The sequence below is a fragment of the Aethalodelphis obliquidens genome, unplaced genomic scaffold (genome assembly GCF_003676395.1).
Source record: "Aethalodelphis obliquidens isolate GAN/ISIS:26980383/991018 unplaced genomic scaffold, ASM367639v1 scaffold7, whole genome shotgun sequence".
Taxonomy (NCBI): domain Eukaryota; kingdom Metazoa; phylum Chordata; class Mammalia; order Artiodactyla; family Delphinidae; genus Aethalodelphis; species Aethalodelphis obliquidens.
Genome location: NW_020837951.1, coordinates 62321734 through 62335273, shown reverse-complemented (window position 1 = coordinate 62335273; position 13540 = coordinate 62321734). Strand labels below are relative to the sequence as shown.

Below are 13540 nucleotides of genomic sequence, written 5' to 3'. Positions count from 1 at the left end.
ATGCAGGGCCCTCAGTGATTTAGCCTGTACCCACATCTCTAGCCTCATCACCTCTGTCTTTCCGTCTCCTTCAGGCCTGGTCCAGGCATAAGTAACTATTTGCAGTGCTCATAAAGGTGCTAGGTACTCTTGCCTCTATGTTGGGAGCTCTTCTATCACCCGTTCTGCCCTAACTCCCACCTGTTCTTTAGAATTCTCTGCAGGGGTCTCTGCCTCCAGGAAGCTTTCCCTTTCTCTTCAGTTTGGGTTTGATGGCCTCCCTCTCTTGTCTTATGTTTTAAGTGTCTGTTTACTTGTTTTTTCTTCCATTCACTTGGCCCCTGAGTTCCCAGACTGTGTCCCCCATTCCTCTAATTCTCTCACCTAACAACATGCTCATCATGTAGGAGCCCCGTGAGTTGCTGAATCAGTAAACAACAGAATTTGAGTTCTTTTCTAACCCTGTGGCCCCCTCAGCATATTCATTTTGGATAGGTAATTTATCTTTCCATTTTATAAAGGAAGGACAAGACCATCAATCAGTATTTGCCTTATGCTGTAAAAGCAAGGTTCCTTGAAACTTGATTTTCTTCGATTTGGGGGAGCAAAAAAGAATTAATAAATTCTACTGAAGAATTCGGGGAGATTCATAAATGTCAACTTGAAAGCAAGGTTTTGTTCACAAATGCTTTTTTGATCAATCCTGTAAGAATGAGGGAGAAGTTCTAAAGAACAGATGCTAAGAAGAGCTGACTGTTTTCTGTTGGATGATCGCATGATGTTGGTGGGTAGTTGGATGTTTCTGTGCTCTTGCAATAGTTCAGTAACAGTAGTTCAGTAACGTTACCCTAGAATATGAATTATGACTGCAAGTGTAAGTTTTGCTGTCGTGGCCAATTGACTTTATGACAAACTACCTGCAAATGACTACAGCCTTGTACTTGTCTGCTAACTTCAGGTAGTGCTGAGGCAGCTAAGAATGAGACAAATGCTAAATTTAAATGCATTAATAGACGCTAAGTGACTTTGACAAGCCACAAACCATTGCAGCAAGCTCTTTTAATGGTGTACTCCTTTTACAGTCAGAATTGTTTAAGATAACTAGAAAATTGTATGCATTTGGGGCAGTTTCTCTTAGTAGAGTTATTTTTAGCATAAGACATATTTTCACTTGTTAGTTGCCATATAATCTGTGTTGGGCAGAATGATTTGTTTTATGTTTCAGGCACTGATTCTCTACTACACAAAAGCTGTGCCTACATATACCAGTACAACTTGTTGAAAAGTAAAATGATTTGTTAATTAATCACTTTCTGTTTCTAAAAGAAACGAAAGAAGCTGTCTGATTTTTGTCCTCGACTGAAACTAGTGTTATCAACCAGTTGCTGGAGAATCATATGGTCACAGCTAAAATGGTTAGAGATTTATAAAGGATTTGGCAACTCTGTCAGTATATTAAAGTTCTGCAGGAAGCATAAAGTCCTTAAATTAAAAATGATTTTTAAAATTTGCTTTTTTCCTAAGACAATACGTACATGAGTAGGCTTGCCGATTAAATAATGGATGCCTGGCTAAATTTGAATTTCAGATAATCAACAATTTAGTGTTTAGCATGACTGTATCCTAAGTATTGCATGGGATATACTTATACTAAAAATTTATTCATTTATCTGAATTTCAGATTAAATTAGGTATCCTGTATTTTTAATTTGCAAAATCTGGCCACCTTATACTGACACAAAATTTTTCAAACTCAGAAGAAGTGCAGGTCAGAATACGTTTCCCCTAATGTCCTCCAGCTCTCTACGTCTCACCATTAGTGCCTTTGGAAAGCTTGTAGGAATAGTCTATGCTTTCATAAACATGCACATATTAATTTGACTTATACAAATCTTTTCCCTCCTCTTCTTTTATACAAATACTAGCAGTGTTATACATTGCCCTGCACATTCTTTGTTCCTATAACAATATGGAAAATAAGGGATAGTGTGATTGAGTAAGTGGGGGCTTTGAATCAAGCAGAGTTGGATTCAAAGCTAAGATTTCTGGCTTACTAGCTCTGTGACCCTGAGTAAGACCTCAGCCTCTTCCTTTCCTCTGTTGTCTTATCTGGAAAATGGAGAGAATAATGTGACAGGCAGTGGAGGATATTATGGAGAGCAAGATGGTTGGGGCCCCAGCTCCCATGATGTAATATATGGAAACAGCACTTGCCTAGCACTATAGTGCTTCATAGGCACTGAATTCATTGATCCATTATTGGTATGTCCTGTAGTTCTGAGTGCTATGGCTACTGAAATAGGCTCAATTGTAGCTAAATAGTGATATGGCTACAAGCAGAGTATGTAGACAGTAGCTAGAGGGGCTACTGTAGAGAAGCTAGTATTTTCTATACTATTTGATTATTCTCATTGTGTCGAGGGATTTAGTACTTTGACATATAATAGCCATATTTTTAAAGGTACTTTGAATATTAATATAAAGAGGCTTATTTTTTCTTGGGGATTTTTCTTAAAATCCTGAATTTCAAAAATGATTTGTTTAAACATATATGGACATTACATAAATGGGGAATATTACTGATCTTTCTTTGATGTACCTACGCATAGTTTCTAAAATCCTAAACTCTGACTTGTTCATACCTTTGTGTGGATTGTGGGCTACGTTAAATAGTCTGAACCAGTCCCTTTCAGACTTCATTCACTTCGGGCCGCCATTTCTTTTTTTAGTTTCTCCTGTGTAGAGCAAGGTCTACACAATGTTGAACTTGGCTGGATAGAGGAAAGAGAATGGTAAGGTGAGTCTTCTTCTTATCAAGGGGGGCAGTATATCGTAGAAGCTAAATTAATTGACTCTGGAAACAAACTGCCTGGGTTCAAATCTTAGGTTCATCACTTACCAGTGAGGCAAGTTACTTAATGTTTCTGTGCCTCAGTTTCCACATTTGTACAGTGAGTAGATTGTGTAAGGATTAAAGGACTTAATTTGATAACATAGTTTGAACAGTGCCCAGATCTGAATGTAATAGGTGCTGGGTGGTTGCCGTTATGCCGTTATTACCACTGCTTCTGCCCCAGCATTCGTGTCCGTCTCTTTGTTATTGTACCCACATCTTATTTCGCCGCTTTACTGCTCCTCTGATTCATCACTGCTGGCATGAATTGCCTAGAAAAACCCAGAGAGCTTGGCATTCTTCTGAAATGTATTGAGCCTTCTTTATGTCTTATCCATTGGCCATGACCCACTGTTATCATCCAGGTACCGTTCTATTTTCATACAATGTTGAAATGGGTAAAGAGGGAAGGGTGTTGGTGGGGCGGTGAAAGGGTGAGAAAGAGAATTCATGTCTGCAGTTTGATGGGAGTGGATGCCGTCTCTGTAATCTCAAAAATTCTGTGATTACAAATGAGTTTTACACTTAAAACTGAATACTTGCCATTGGAGTATAGGGCATAGAAAGGAACATTTTTTTCAATTTCTTGTCTCTGTCCTGGTGAAATCAGAATAGTTATCTATTTATTTGAGGGACATCAGAGCAGAGAAGACAAACTGTGAAACTAACTTTTGAATACTGAAATCCAGAGGAATGGAGCTGTCATCTGGAAACTAATGTCAGTGACTTGCAGCTGAATTGAGCTTTTTAAATTTTTTTTAAAAAAAAACCTTTATGGGGCTTCCCTGGTGGTGTAGTGGTTGAGAATCTGCCTGCTAATGCAGGAGACACGGATTCGAGCCCTGGTCTGGGAGGATCCCACATGCCGCAGAGCAACTAGGCACGTGAGCCCCAACTACTGAGCCTGCGCGTCTGGAGCCTGTGCTCGGCAACAAGAGAGGCCGAGATAGTGAGGGGCCCGCGCACCGCGATGAAGAGTGGCCCCCGCTTGCCACAACTAGAGAAAGCCCTCACACAGAAACGAAGACCCAACACAGCAAAAATAAATAAAAATTAATAAACTCCTTCCCCCAACATCTTAAAAAAAAAAAAAAACCTTTATGGTAAGGGTTTCTTTGGGAAAAAAAAAGTAATTCTGCTTCCACAGACCTGACTTGTAGGTGAACTTTTGGACACCAGTGTTGTTCTCAGTTGGGAACTGCTTACTATGTGCTTTCTCTGCAGAATCCTCATAAATCAGTGGGCCTCTAAATCCATAGGCCTGTCCCCCTCCCTCGCCAAGTCATGAATACTGTTTATCTTTCTGAGTTAATTTTTCATAGGGGAAAGAGGATAGAACTAAATTTTATTGTGTATACCAAGCACTCATGCATATAATTTTACCCTTTCAAAACTTTATGAATACCAAGTTCAGAAGAGATAGATGGGTGACTTAACAAGGGTGTATAGCTAGTAAATGGTCAAGCTGAAATTTTAACTCAGCTCATCAGACTCCCTCGTCCATGCCCTTTCGCTGCTATCATGCTTCCTCTTGGGCGGTTGCATTAAATACACCTTTGTAGACCTGGGCTTCCTTCTGTTGGGATATCTTTCCTTTTATTTTTCTGTCAAAAGTTAATAATTTTTTTAGAGGGGACCTAATAATATTCTCTTTTATGAAGGACTATTATATTCTCCTTGTAAATAAGAATAAAAAATATAACTATTTTAAAGATCTCCCTATATTTTCCCCCATAAAACTATGCAAGACCTGGCATTGGAATGCTAATCTATTCAATACATGGGCTCAGCATTAATTGTAAATATATATTTTAGAATTAGGAGTTTTGCACTGAGCTGGAAATTGGTATATATATATTTCTAATCTCATTTATCATTAAATACCCAGTTTTCTGGGAAACTAAGGTTCAGATGATAGGCCCCTTGCTCAAGGTCGCACCACTCTTGAGGTTTCAATTCCAGGTTAGTGCCCTCTTTTCTTGACACCAGGGCACTTTCTAAAACAAGTGCCAGTGGTTGAGCTGTTTGACTATTTGAAGTGGAGTTATTTTAAATCGTTATATTCTAAACTGGGTTAAGGAAAGCCAATAAGTAGTGTTCTCAGTTATTACACAGAGCTGACTGCAGGCATTGATGGTCTGTGCATCTGCTTGTGTACGTCACATTCTTCCTTTTTTCCCAAATGCATTCTCTCTTAAAGAGATTACAGGGGGCAACTTGTCCCTTCTCAGAGAAATCCACTGTCTCATCTTCCAGATGAAAAGTGAGGATGTCTGGTTGTGGATTCCTTTTCTGCATTGAAGAAATGACCCACTGACTTCCCAATGACTCAGGGTTTTCTGCAAGGCAAAGGATAGATGTAACTTGGAATCAGTTGGGCAAAACTGCTGGACAGCAAAGGTTAAAGATGGGTTAGTGGTGTGGATATTGTCAGCGGAGATCTGTATCTGGTACTTTAAGTAGCCTAGATGAGTATTATCAGAGAAAGATGAAATCTGTGTGGGTTGAAGGAGTTGAGAAGATTTTTTTGAGTGGGAATAAGAGAGATTATTGACAGGAGGGTATTTTGAAAACTTAAAAAATCTTTTTAATGTTGTGCTCTCTTTTATTCAGCTTTTCGTCCGTGATTTAATATGTTATCTTGCATTGATTCACTTACTGCTCGAGTGTTACAATTCATTTCTTAATTGGTGTGTCTGAATCATCTTCCCAGTTAAGACTGAGCATTCAAGGGCAGGATCATATATGCTTTTTTTTTTTTTTTTTTTTTTTGCGATACGCGGGCCTCTCACTGTTGTGGCCTCTCCCGTTGTGGAGCACAGGCTCCGGACGCGCAGGCTCAGCGGCCATGGCTCACGGGCCCAGCCGCTCTGCGGCAAGTGGGATCTTTCCGGACCGGGGCACGAACCCGTGTCCCCTGCATCAGCAGGCGGACTCTCAACCACTGCGCCACCAGGGAAGCCCTATTCTATTTTTCACATTTTATTTTTTTTTTTGCCTATGAAATTTCTCATGCGGAGCCAAGTAAATGCCTTCCTCTATGGGTAAGGATCTGTAAGTGAATCCAAGGTTATAGTGGTCTGTTGAGAAGCTCTTAAGGAAATATTTTGGATGCTTCTACTATCTTATTTAAAACAGATTTTATGCCTTTTACCTTACTATACAAGTATTATCTGCAAATATAAGATAATTTTGAATAAATCCTAAAATGATTACTTTTTTTGCCTATAAAGAAAACTATCTTAAGTTACCTCAACAAGATTTTAATAGTCAAAGGAATCATAGTAGTATCAAGTGCTTTTTAGAGTATTTCGTTTTAGAATATAATTTTAAAGTTGTAAAACATAACCATTCCATTTTCTTTTCTCCCTAGAGTTCCTTGTAGTTGCTGTTTATAATCATTGTAGAGGACACTGAACTTGGGAAAAATGTTAGAAACTATAGGTAAGACCTGTTTCTTCCTGACCATTTTGATAATAATTGAAACTCCTTCCATTGGGATCTTTGAAATATGGTGTGTTCTGCATATCTGGATTCTATATTAACTTAGTAAAAATTTTTTTTTATCCACTAGCATTGTACTAGGGTAATGTGTTTCTATATTTGGATGATTTCATATGAAGTGTTATCAAAAACACATCATTTATAAGCAAAAGTTGAGAGTATATGAAATGTTCTACCAATTATGGGTTTTATTAAAACTTAATGTAAACCCAATTCTGATTTATGAAACCAGTTCTGGTTAATGTTTGTTTCTGGATAGCACCAAAAGTTTTAACAATTTTTTTAATACTGAAAGATCATTGCCTATGTCTTATTTTTAATTTATTCTTGGCAGGTGAAATACTACTGAGCTTTGCTTTTAAGTTGGTAAAAATAACAGTAACAAACACTTAGGTTGACAAACTTGAGTGACAATTTAAGGCAGTTTAATTTCTACATGAGATAATTTAGGTTGAAATATCCAAATTTTCTAGACTCATGTGTTAATCTTTTTTTCACACTGCTCTTTAGTTTTAGAGAAGCTAGTTTATAGAACTAGTTTCAGGTATATCAGGTATGGTACACCCAGTCCCTCATCGTCCCTCGTCGGGCACTGCAGTCCTCACCTTTTCCAGGGAACTCTTTGGGTATGATTATTGGAAGGTATCTGGATTTCACTTTGGTGCCTTGATGATCATGGCTGGTGGCTTGACACCTGCAGGTTTTGAGGGAAGGGTGGGGAGAGTGGGTGGCAGGAAAGGAGAAGGAGCTGTTCTTGTGATCATGGGGATCATTACTTTGACTTTTGTTCCTGGTACTATGCCCCTAATAAGAATGCATGTGTGTGCATTTCCTGCATCACTTATTTTATACTAAAGTCACAAATCATAAAGACTACCAGTCCACATAGGAAAGTTCCTCATAAGAAAGTGGACAGCAAAGAGGAAATACAGAATTATATAAACCATTACCTTATAATCTTCATTCTGTAAGTTATTACTGAGTTGTATACTTTTCAAGAATTGACATGGGAATTAATACTAGATTTGTATTCTGAGATACCATGGGAAATATGACCCAGAATAAAATTCTCATGCATATCTTCACTATTATTTGCTTTTAAATTCTGCATACAGTAAGTCCCCTACATCCGGACGAGTTCCGTTACGAGAGCAGGTTTGTAAATCCAATTTGTTGTCCAACAAAGCTAGCCTAGGTACCCAACTAACACAATCGGCTACATAGTACTGTACTGTAATAGGTTTATAATACGTTTCACACATATAATACGTAAAAAACAAGCAAACACAGAAAATAAAGAAAACATTTTTAGTCTTACATTATAGTATCTTGAAAAGTACAGTCGTACAGTACAACAGCTGGCGTACAAGTGCTGGCATCGAGTGAACAGGCAAGAAGAGTCACTGACTGGAGGAGGGAGAGGAGGTGGGAGACGGTGGAGCTGAAGGATCACAGCAATAGGGGATGGAGGGCAGTCTGCAGTTTCACTCACGCCTGACGTTGATGGCACAGGTTCTGGTTCCTTGCTGGAACCAGATGCACGTTCGCATTCTTTGAAAGTTCACAACTTGAAGGTTAATGTATAGGGGACCTACTATATGAGTAAATATTGTTTCTTTAAATTTGTGTTTGTGAACTCATGTCGACATGGATTCATGTTTTAATTTCCCCATTCCTGCATAATTCTACATTTGGTGCTATCGAAAATGACTCTGGTGATAATTCTCACTCTTTTCGATTACTATGATATGGCAAATATATTTTAATAGACGCACTTGTTACCATCATGAATCTGTTAGGACATATATCTGAGCAGTCTCCATTTTTTTAAAAAACTATTGTGGCTTCACTTACAAGTAAGGGAGAGAAAGAGAGCAAGAGTAGGGTTTGGGGAGATATTTTTAACTGTTACATGTGGTAGAAACTCACTATCTGGTAGAAGCATGCTTGCAAGATGCTAGGATTATTAAGGATATGCTAATTCAAGACATTTACTTTGGCAAATAAATATCTTACTTTGGGGGTAAGACATTTAAAATACTAAAAAATTGTGTTTTTGAAGGGATATGCATTATTGTGATGTATTTTCAAGTAAATTCACAAATACACAATGCTTTGCCCCTTAATATATGAAATTGTCATATTTGGATGTTATAACTCATCAGTAACATTATTCACCTCCACTTATTAGCTATACTTCTAATTTTTCTTACATATAAGTTTTTTAAAAAAGTGGAAATGTCAGCATTTACAAGATGACAGTGTTTGGTTTTCATTAGAGATGAAATACCTGGTATTGGAACTCAAATATGCTTCATCTGAATTAGTTTCTGTACTTTACAATTAGTTGCATGTAGCATACACTATAACCAGTTCCCTGCTGTCAAACTTTCTTACTAGAGATTTCAAGGTTTGAAGAATATATTCGTAGTGACATGTTTTAGACCCTTCTTTTTTTTCTGAGTCAATTTTGAGCTCTGGAAAGGAATAGCTTTAGGATTTCTATAAGCATGGTTTGATGCCTGTCTTTCAAATCCTGTTACTGTCTAATGCTGCTCTTTGGTTTAGACAAAAATCGGGCCCTGCAGGCGGCAGAGCGCTTGCAGGCCAAGCTGCGGGAGCGCGGGGATGTAGCAAATGAAGACAAACTGAACCTTCTCAAGTCAGTGTTGCAGAGCCCACTCTTCAGCCAGATTCTGAACCTGCAGACTTCTGTACAGCAACTGAAAGACCAGGTAAGACATGGTGCACTCACAGGAGGCCTTTGTGGTGGTGCATAGAGTTTGTGAAAGTCTCGTGTTTTTCTGAAAGGCTGATTTTTGTATGTGTTAATGAATAGTTAATGAAGTCATTTAAGCCAGCGGTCCCCAACCTTTTTGGCACCAGGGACCGGTTTCGTGGAAGACAGTTTATCCACGGACGCGGGGGGTGGGGGTGGGGATTGTTCAGGCGGTAATGCGAGCGATGGGGAGCAGTGGGGAGCGACAGAGGGAGCTTCCCTCGCTCACCCTCCTCTCACCTCCTGCTGTGCAGCCCGGTTCCTAATGGGCCGTGGGCCGGTACCAGTCCGTGGCCCGGGGATTGGGGGCTACTGATTTAAACCTCCAAATGAGACATTCAGATTAACTGTGGCTTCCCCCCACCCCCAGTTATTTTTGTGACAGTTGTTGCAGTGTATTGTAGATGATATGACATTGTGTTGAAGGCTGTTGAAGGCTGTGTGGATACGGAAGAATGAGTTCCTGCAGGAGAAGGGGATGATGAAAATATGTTTAGGGTGGATGACTGTAGCTTGGTTTCCATCATCACTAGGACTCATGGTTCATGTGATCTTGCTCATTCAGATTCAGACACTCAGTAAACTTACATGATTTCAGATGAGCCTGGATTTGCATGTGTAATCATGTATGTGAGGAAGGGAAATCACCTCTATTTTGACAGTAAACGGAGTAATTACATTGTCATCAGTTAGAGGAATTGCAATTCTCACTTCTGAAAAGAGTGTAAGTAGCAATTGCTCCCATGACAGCATCAGATGGTGATAAACATTAGGACTTCTAAATGTAACACAGTGTTTTATTCCTGTAAAAATTGAATATTAAAAAATGAATATTAAAAAGTCCTGGCATTTATATTAAAATTGAAACATATCACAATGACAGAATGAAAACTGGAGTCAGATGGTCTTTGAACTTACTTAATCACCATTTCTCAGGTTTTTAAAAAATATTTTTTAAATGGTTGCTATCCTCACAAGGTTTGAAGTCAGTCTAATTATGTCTTTAGTCCAAGTTAATACTCATTCTGATGTTTTCAGCATTAATCTGATGTTTATGGATGACTTGCTAGCAAATATTCTGCCTTAAAAGTTTAAAATGAAACCTGTAGACTAGTTTCATAATTCAGTGAAAGAACAGCTCCAATTAACAAAAAAACCCAAAATATGCCAAATGCAAAGAGAACAAATAGTAGCAACAGAGAAAGAATTTGTTTAGTGTCATATAACTTCTTAATCTAGATATTTTAGTAGCCCCCCCCCAAATTAAGTAAGTAGATCAAGAAGAATGTCTAAAAATATTTTTCTCAAGTGAATTTCTACCTAATGATTTTAAAAGTTATGGCCATGAATTAAGAAAAAGAGGTAGTTTCATTATATGTAGTTGTGTTTGTTTCCTTTGTAAATTATTGAAAAGATTAGTTTTAGGTACTCATTTTCAAAATGAATTGGCACACTTTTGGAGAAACCAATATCATGAATATTAGTGTAATTATGGTGTGGAAAATTATCTGGTTTTTAGAGTGTGAAGATGTCTCCCCTTATTGTATTATGTGAAAATATGATTAGAATGAGATGAAAAGTTGCAAGAAAAAGTACTAGTAAGTGTGTTAGGGAATACCATTAGTCCAGTGAGGCAACTGTTGAAATTTCCCTGCTAGCCAGCCTTATGTAAGGAGAATAGCTTTCATACTTACCATGTCTGCTGAAAGGAGGAGAGAAATGGGCCTACTTGTTGTTGAGCTTGTTTTGTCTTTTCTAAATGGAAGTAGAATATGGGCTCTAAAACTGTTTGGGTCCCACATGATTCAGCTGAAATTTCTTTGGAAATTATTGAGCATAATATTATTGAGCCTCATAGTCTAGGTCTATGGACAGTGTCATCTCATTGTATTAAATGTTAGAAGCTAGTATACAGTTGACCGTTGAACACCATGGATTAGAACTGCACATAGGTGTGCTTTCTCTTCCTTATGACGTTTCTTAATAGCATTTTCTTTTCTCTAGTTTACTTTATTGTAGGAATACAGTATATAATACATAGAACATACAAAATATGTGTTAAGTGACAGTTTATGTTATGGGTAAGAGTTCCGGTTAACAGTACGCTCTTAGTAGTTAAGTTTTGGGGGATTCAGAGTTATACGTGGATTTCCGACTGTGTGTGGGGTGGTGCCGTGCCCCTACCCTCTGTGTTGTTCAAGGGTCAACTGTATTTCAAGGCTACGTAAGCTGTGATGTTTGTGAATTCTGTAGGCGTGTCTTACATGACTTTGGACTTTTTGGCTCATTGGTCACCCCTTCAAATACTGAAAGGGACCAAAGAAACCATCTGTTCTTCCCCCTGCTTATTACAGCAGTGGTTTAGAAGAGTAGAGCCAGAGCTACAACTCATGCTTCTTGGCTGCCAAGGCACAGCCCTTTCCCTTATTTGACCCTGCAGCTTATCTCACATCTCCCCCTGCCCCCAAGGGTAGAAATGCCCTAGATGCCATGACTTTATGTCGGTTGAAACTATTGATAATTTCCCACATTTTTTGTGACTCTTCACTTTACTCTCCGTTCTTTACCAATTCAGTTTCATTTGTTAACTTAACCAATTTCTTTTCCTTGCGTGACTAGAGAAAATTTTCAAAAACTTAAAATAATATTTTCTGTTTTAAAGTTTAAACATTAAATATTCTAGACGTTATCATGTTAGATTTAAATTTTCTATATAGTTTACCAACTGCTAATTTATTGATATTTATAATTTAATATTTAAGCAATGCATCTAAGGAGTGACATTTGGTTTGTGTTTTTAATCCAGTAGCTACACAAATCTGATGCATGTCTAGCTTTTATTTTTTATCTTATACCTAACTTATGTTTTCAAATGTATAATTTTATATGCACAATAGGAGCAAGTTACCATTTCCATCTTTTTTATTATTACTGGAAATGTTGACCCCTTTGATTTTCCCCTGCCATCATTCTGTTGACCCCTTTGATTTTCCCCTGCCATCATTCTGTCTTTTAAAAAGCAAAGGGAGGGAATAATTGAAAAGCCCAAGGTATATGCACCATATTGGGAACATGATCATATTGTTGCATTAATGACAGATGCCGACATGCCATGTTGAATTAAGCCTGCTATTTTTTTCCCTTCAGATCCTTCCCATTACTTCTATTCAATAATGTTTAATTTTTCCAATTTGCTTCTTCCGTATTAAGACTGCCCTTAGAAATCAAACTGTTTCCCTTTGGCAAATTAAACACTTGACAGGTGTGTAACTGAGAGGGCAAAAAAGCCATGCCCTGAAGGGATGTGCTATTTAAATATTGTCAAAAATATTAACAGGTCTGAGAGTATAATTGATGCCTCTGTTTAACTCTGCCACATTGTGTATTGTTTTAATGCCAGCTAAAAGGATGTGTGCTATTAAACCTGAATAATCTCTAATAGCTCCAGTTCATTTCCTATTGCATGATTCCTGTTTAAGTGAAGAGGGGGAAAAAGAAAAGGGAACTGTGACTTTGTGTCAATGATCTGTCAAATGCAAATTCTCAAGTAGTGTCCTCACTGTCACCTAGTCATCAGGGCTAATAACTGCAGGGCTTAATGCATATTCATGACAAAAATCCAGCTATTGTGGAGGAAATAAATATGTTAGCAGTTTAATAATAGAAACTTGTCAGCCACGAGGATATTGGATTTGAATATTTATTCCGTGACGTTTCTCTATTCCAATATAGGTGGATGCTGCTTTCCTGATTAATTAATCGCCTTGCTTTCTGAATTAACTATGGGCACTAAGTTAAATGTCTTTTTATCCTGAGTTTTTTATAGGAAAACTGTGAATTAAAATGATTAATTTCATTAGAAAGTTAGAATTAATATTTAAAAGTTAGAATTAATATTTAAAAATGTCATTGCTAAGATTTTCAAAAAAAGTTATGGCCACAGAGACCAAGTCCAACATTGAAGAAATGATGTGGATATGCAGGCTACAAAAGCTGCTGATATGGAAGACTAGCCTTGGGGGGATAGAATATTCTGGAGGTTTCTCCTTGTCAGTGATTTCCAGTCTTTTTGGAGTATGACAGTTGTTATTTTGTTGTTGTTCTTGTTTGATATTTCCAGGTTCCTGGTTCATTAACCTTTCTCCCAGGAAAGTGTTGGCTTACATATATATCATCTAGATGCATAGTGTATTTACACACAAGATTAAACCAGATTTTTCCAAGTTTTTCTTTGGAAATTTCCAAGTTTTTCTTTGGAAATTTTATGACATCTCTTGAAATAATTGGAGAGATGCTGATTTAACATAGAATCAGTGTTGGAAATTACTGTTCAGTGTAGATCACAGTAATTCAGTCCATCTTTTTCATTTTTATTCTTGAAAATA

The 13540-nt window shown here is 37.7% G+C and overlaps 1 protein-coding gene across 8 annotated transcripts in view; it reads left to right on the top strand.

Moving 5' to 3' along the window:
- The window catches only part of MPDZ (multiple PDZ domain crumbs cell polarity complex component), a 166856-nt gene that overhangs the window by 28123 nt on the left and 125193 nt on the right, over positions 1 to 13540 (top strand). For 5 of the 8 annotated variants that reach the window (XM_027105869.1, XM_027105867.1, XM_027105865.1 and 2 more), the window contains exons 2-3: positions 6246 to 6316; positions 8945 to 9111. In XM_027105869.1, the coding sequence (XP_026961670.1) occupies positions 6301 to 6316; positions 8945 to 9111 (183 nt within the window). In that variant the 5' untranslated portion in view covers positions 6246 to 6300. Of the gene's footprint in view, positions 1 to 6245; positions 6317 to 8944; positions 9112 to 13540 lie in introns of those variants that run through there. The other 3 variants (XM_027105866.1, XM_027105863.1, XM_027105868.1) reach the window with 1 other exon arrangement.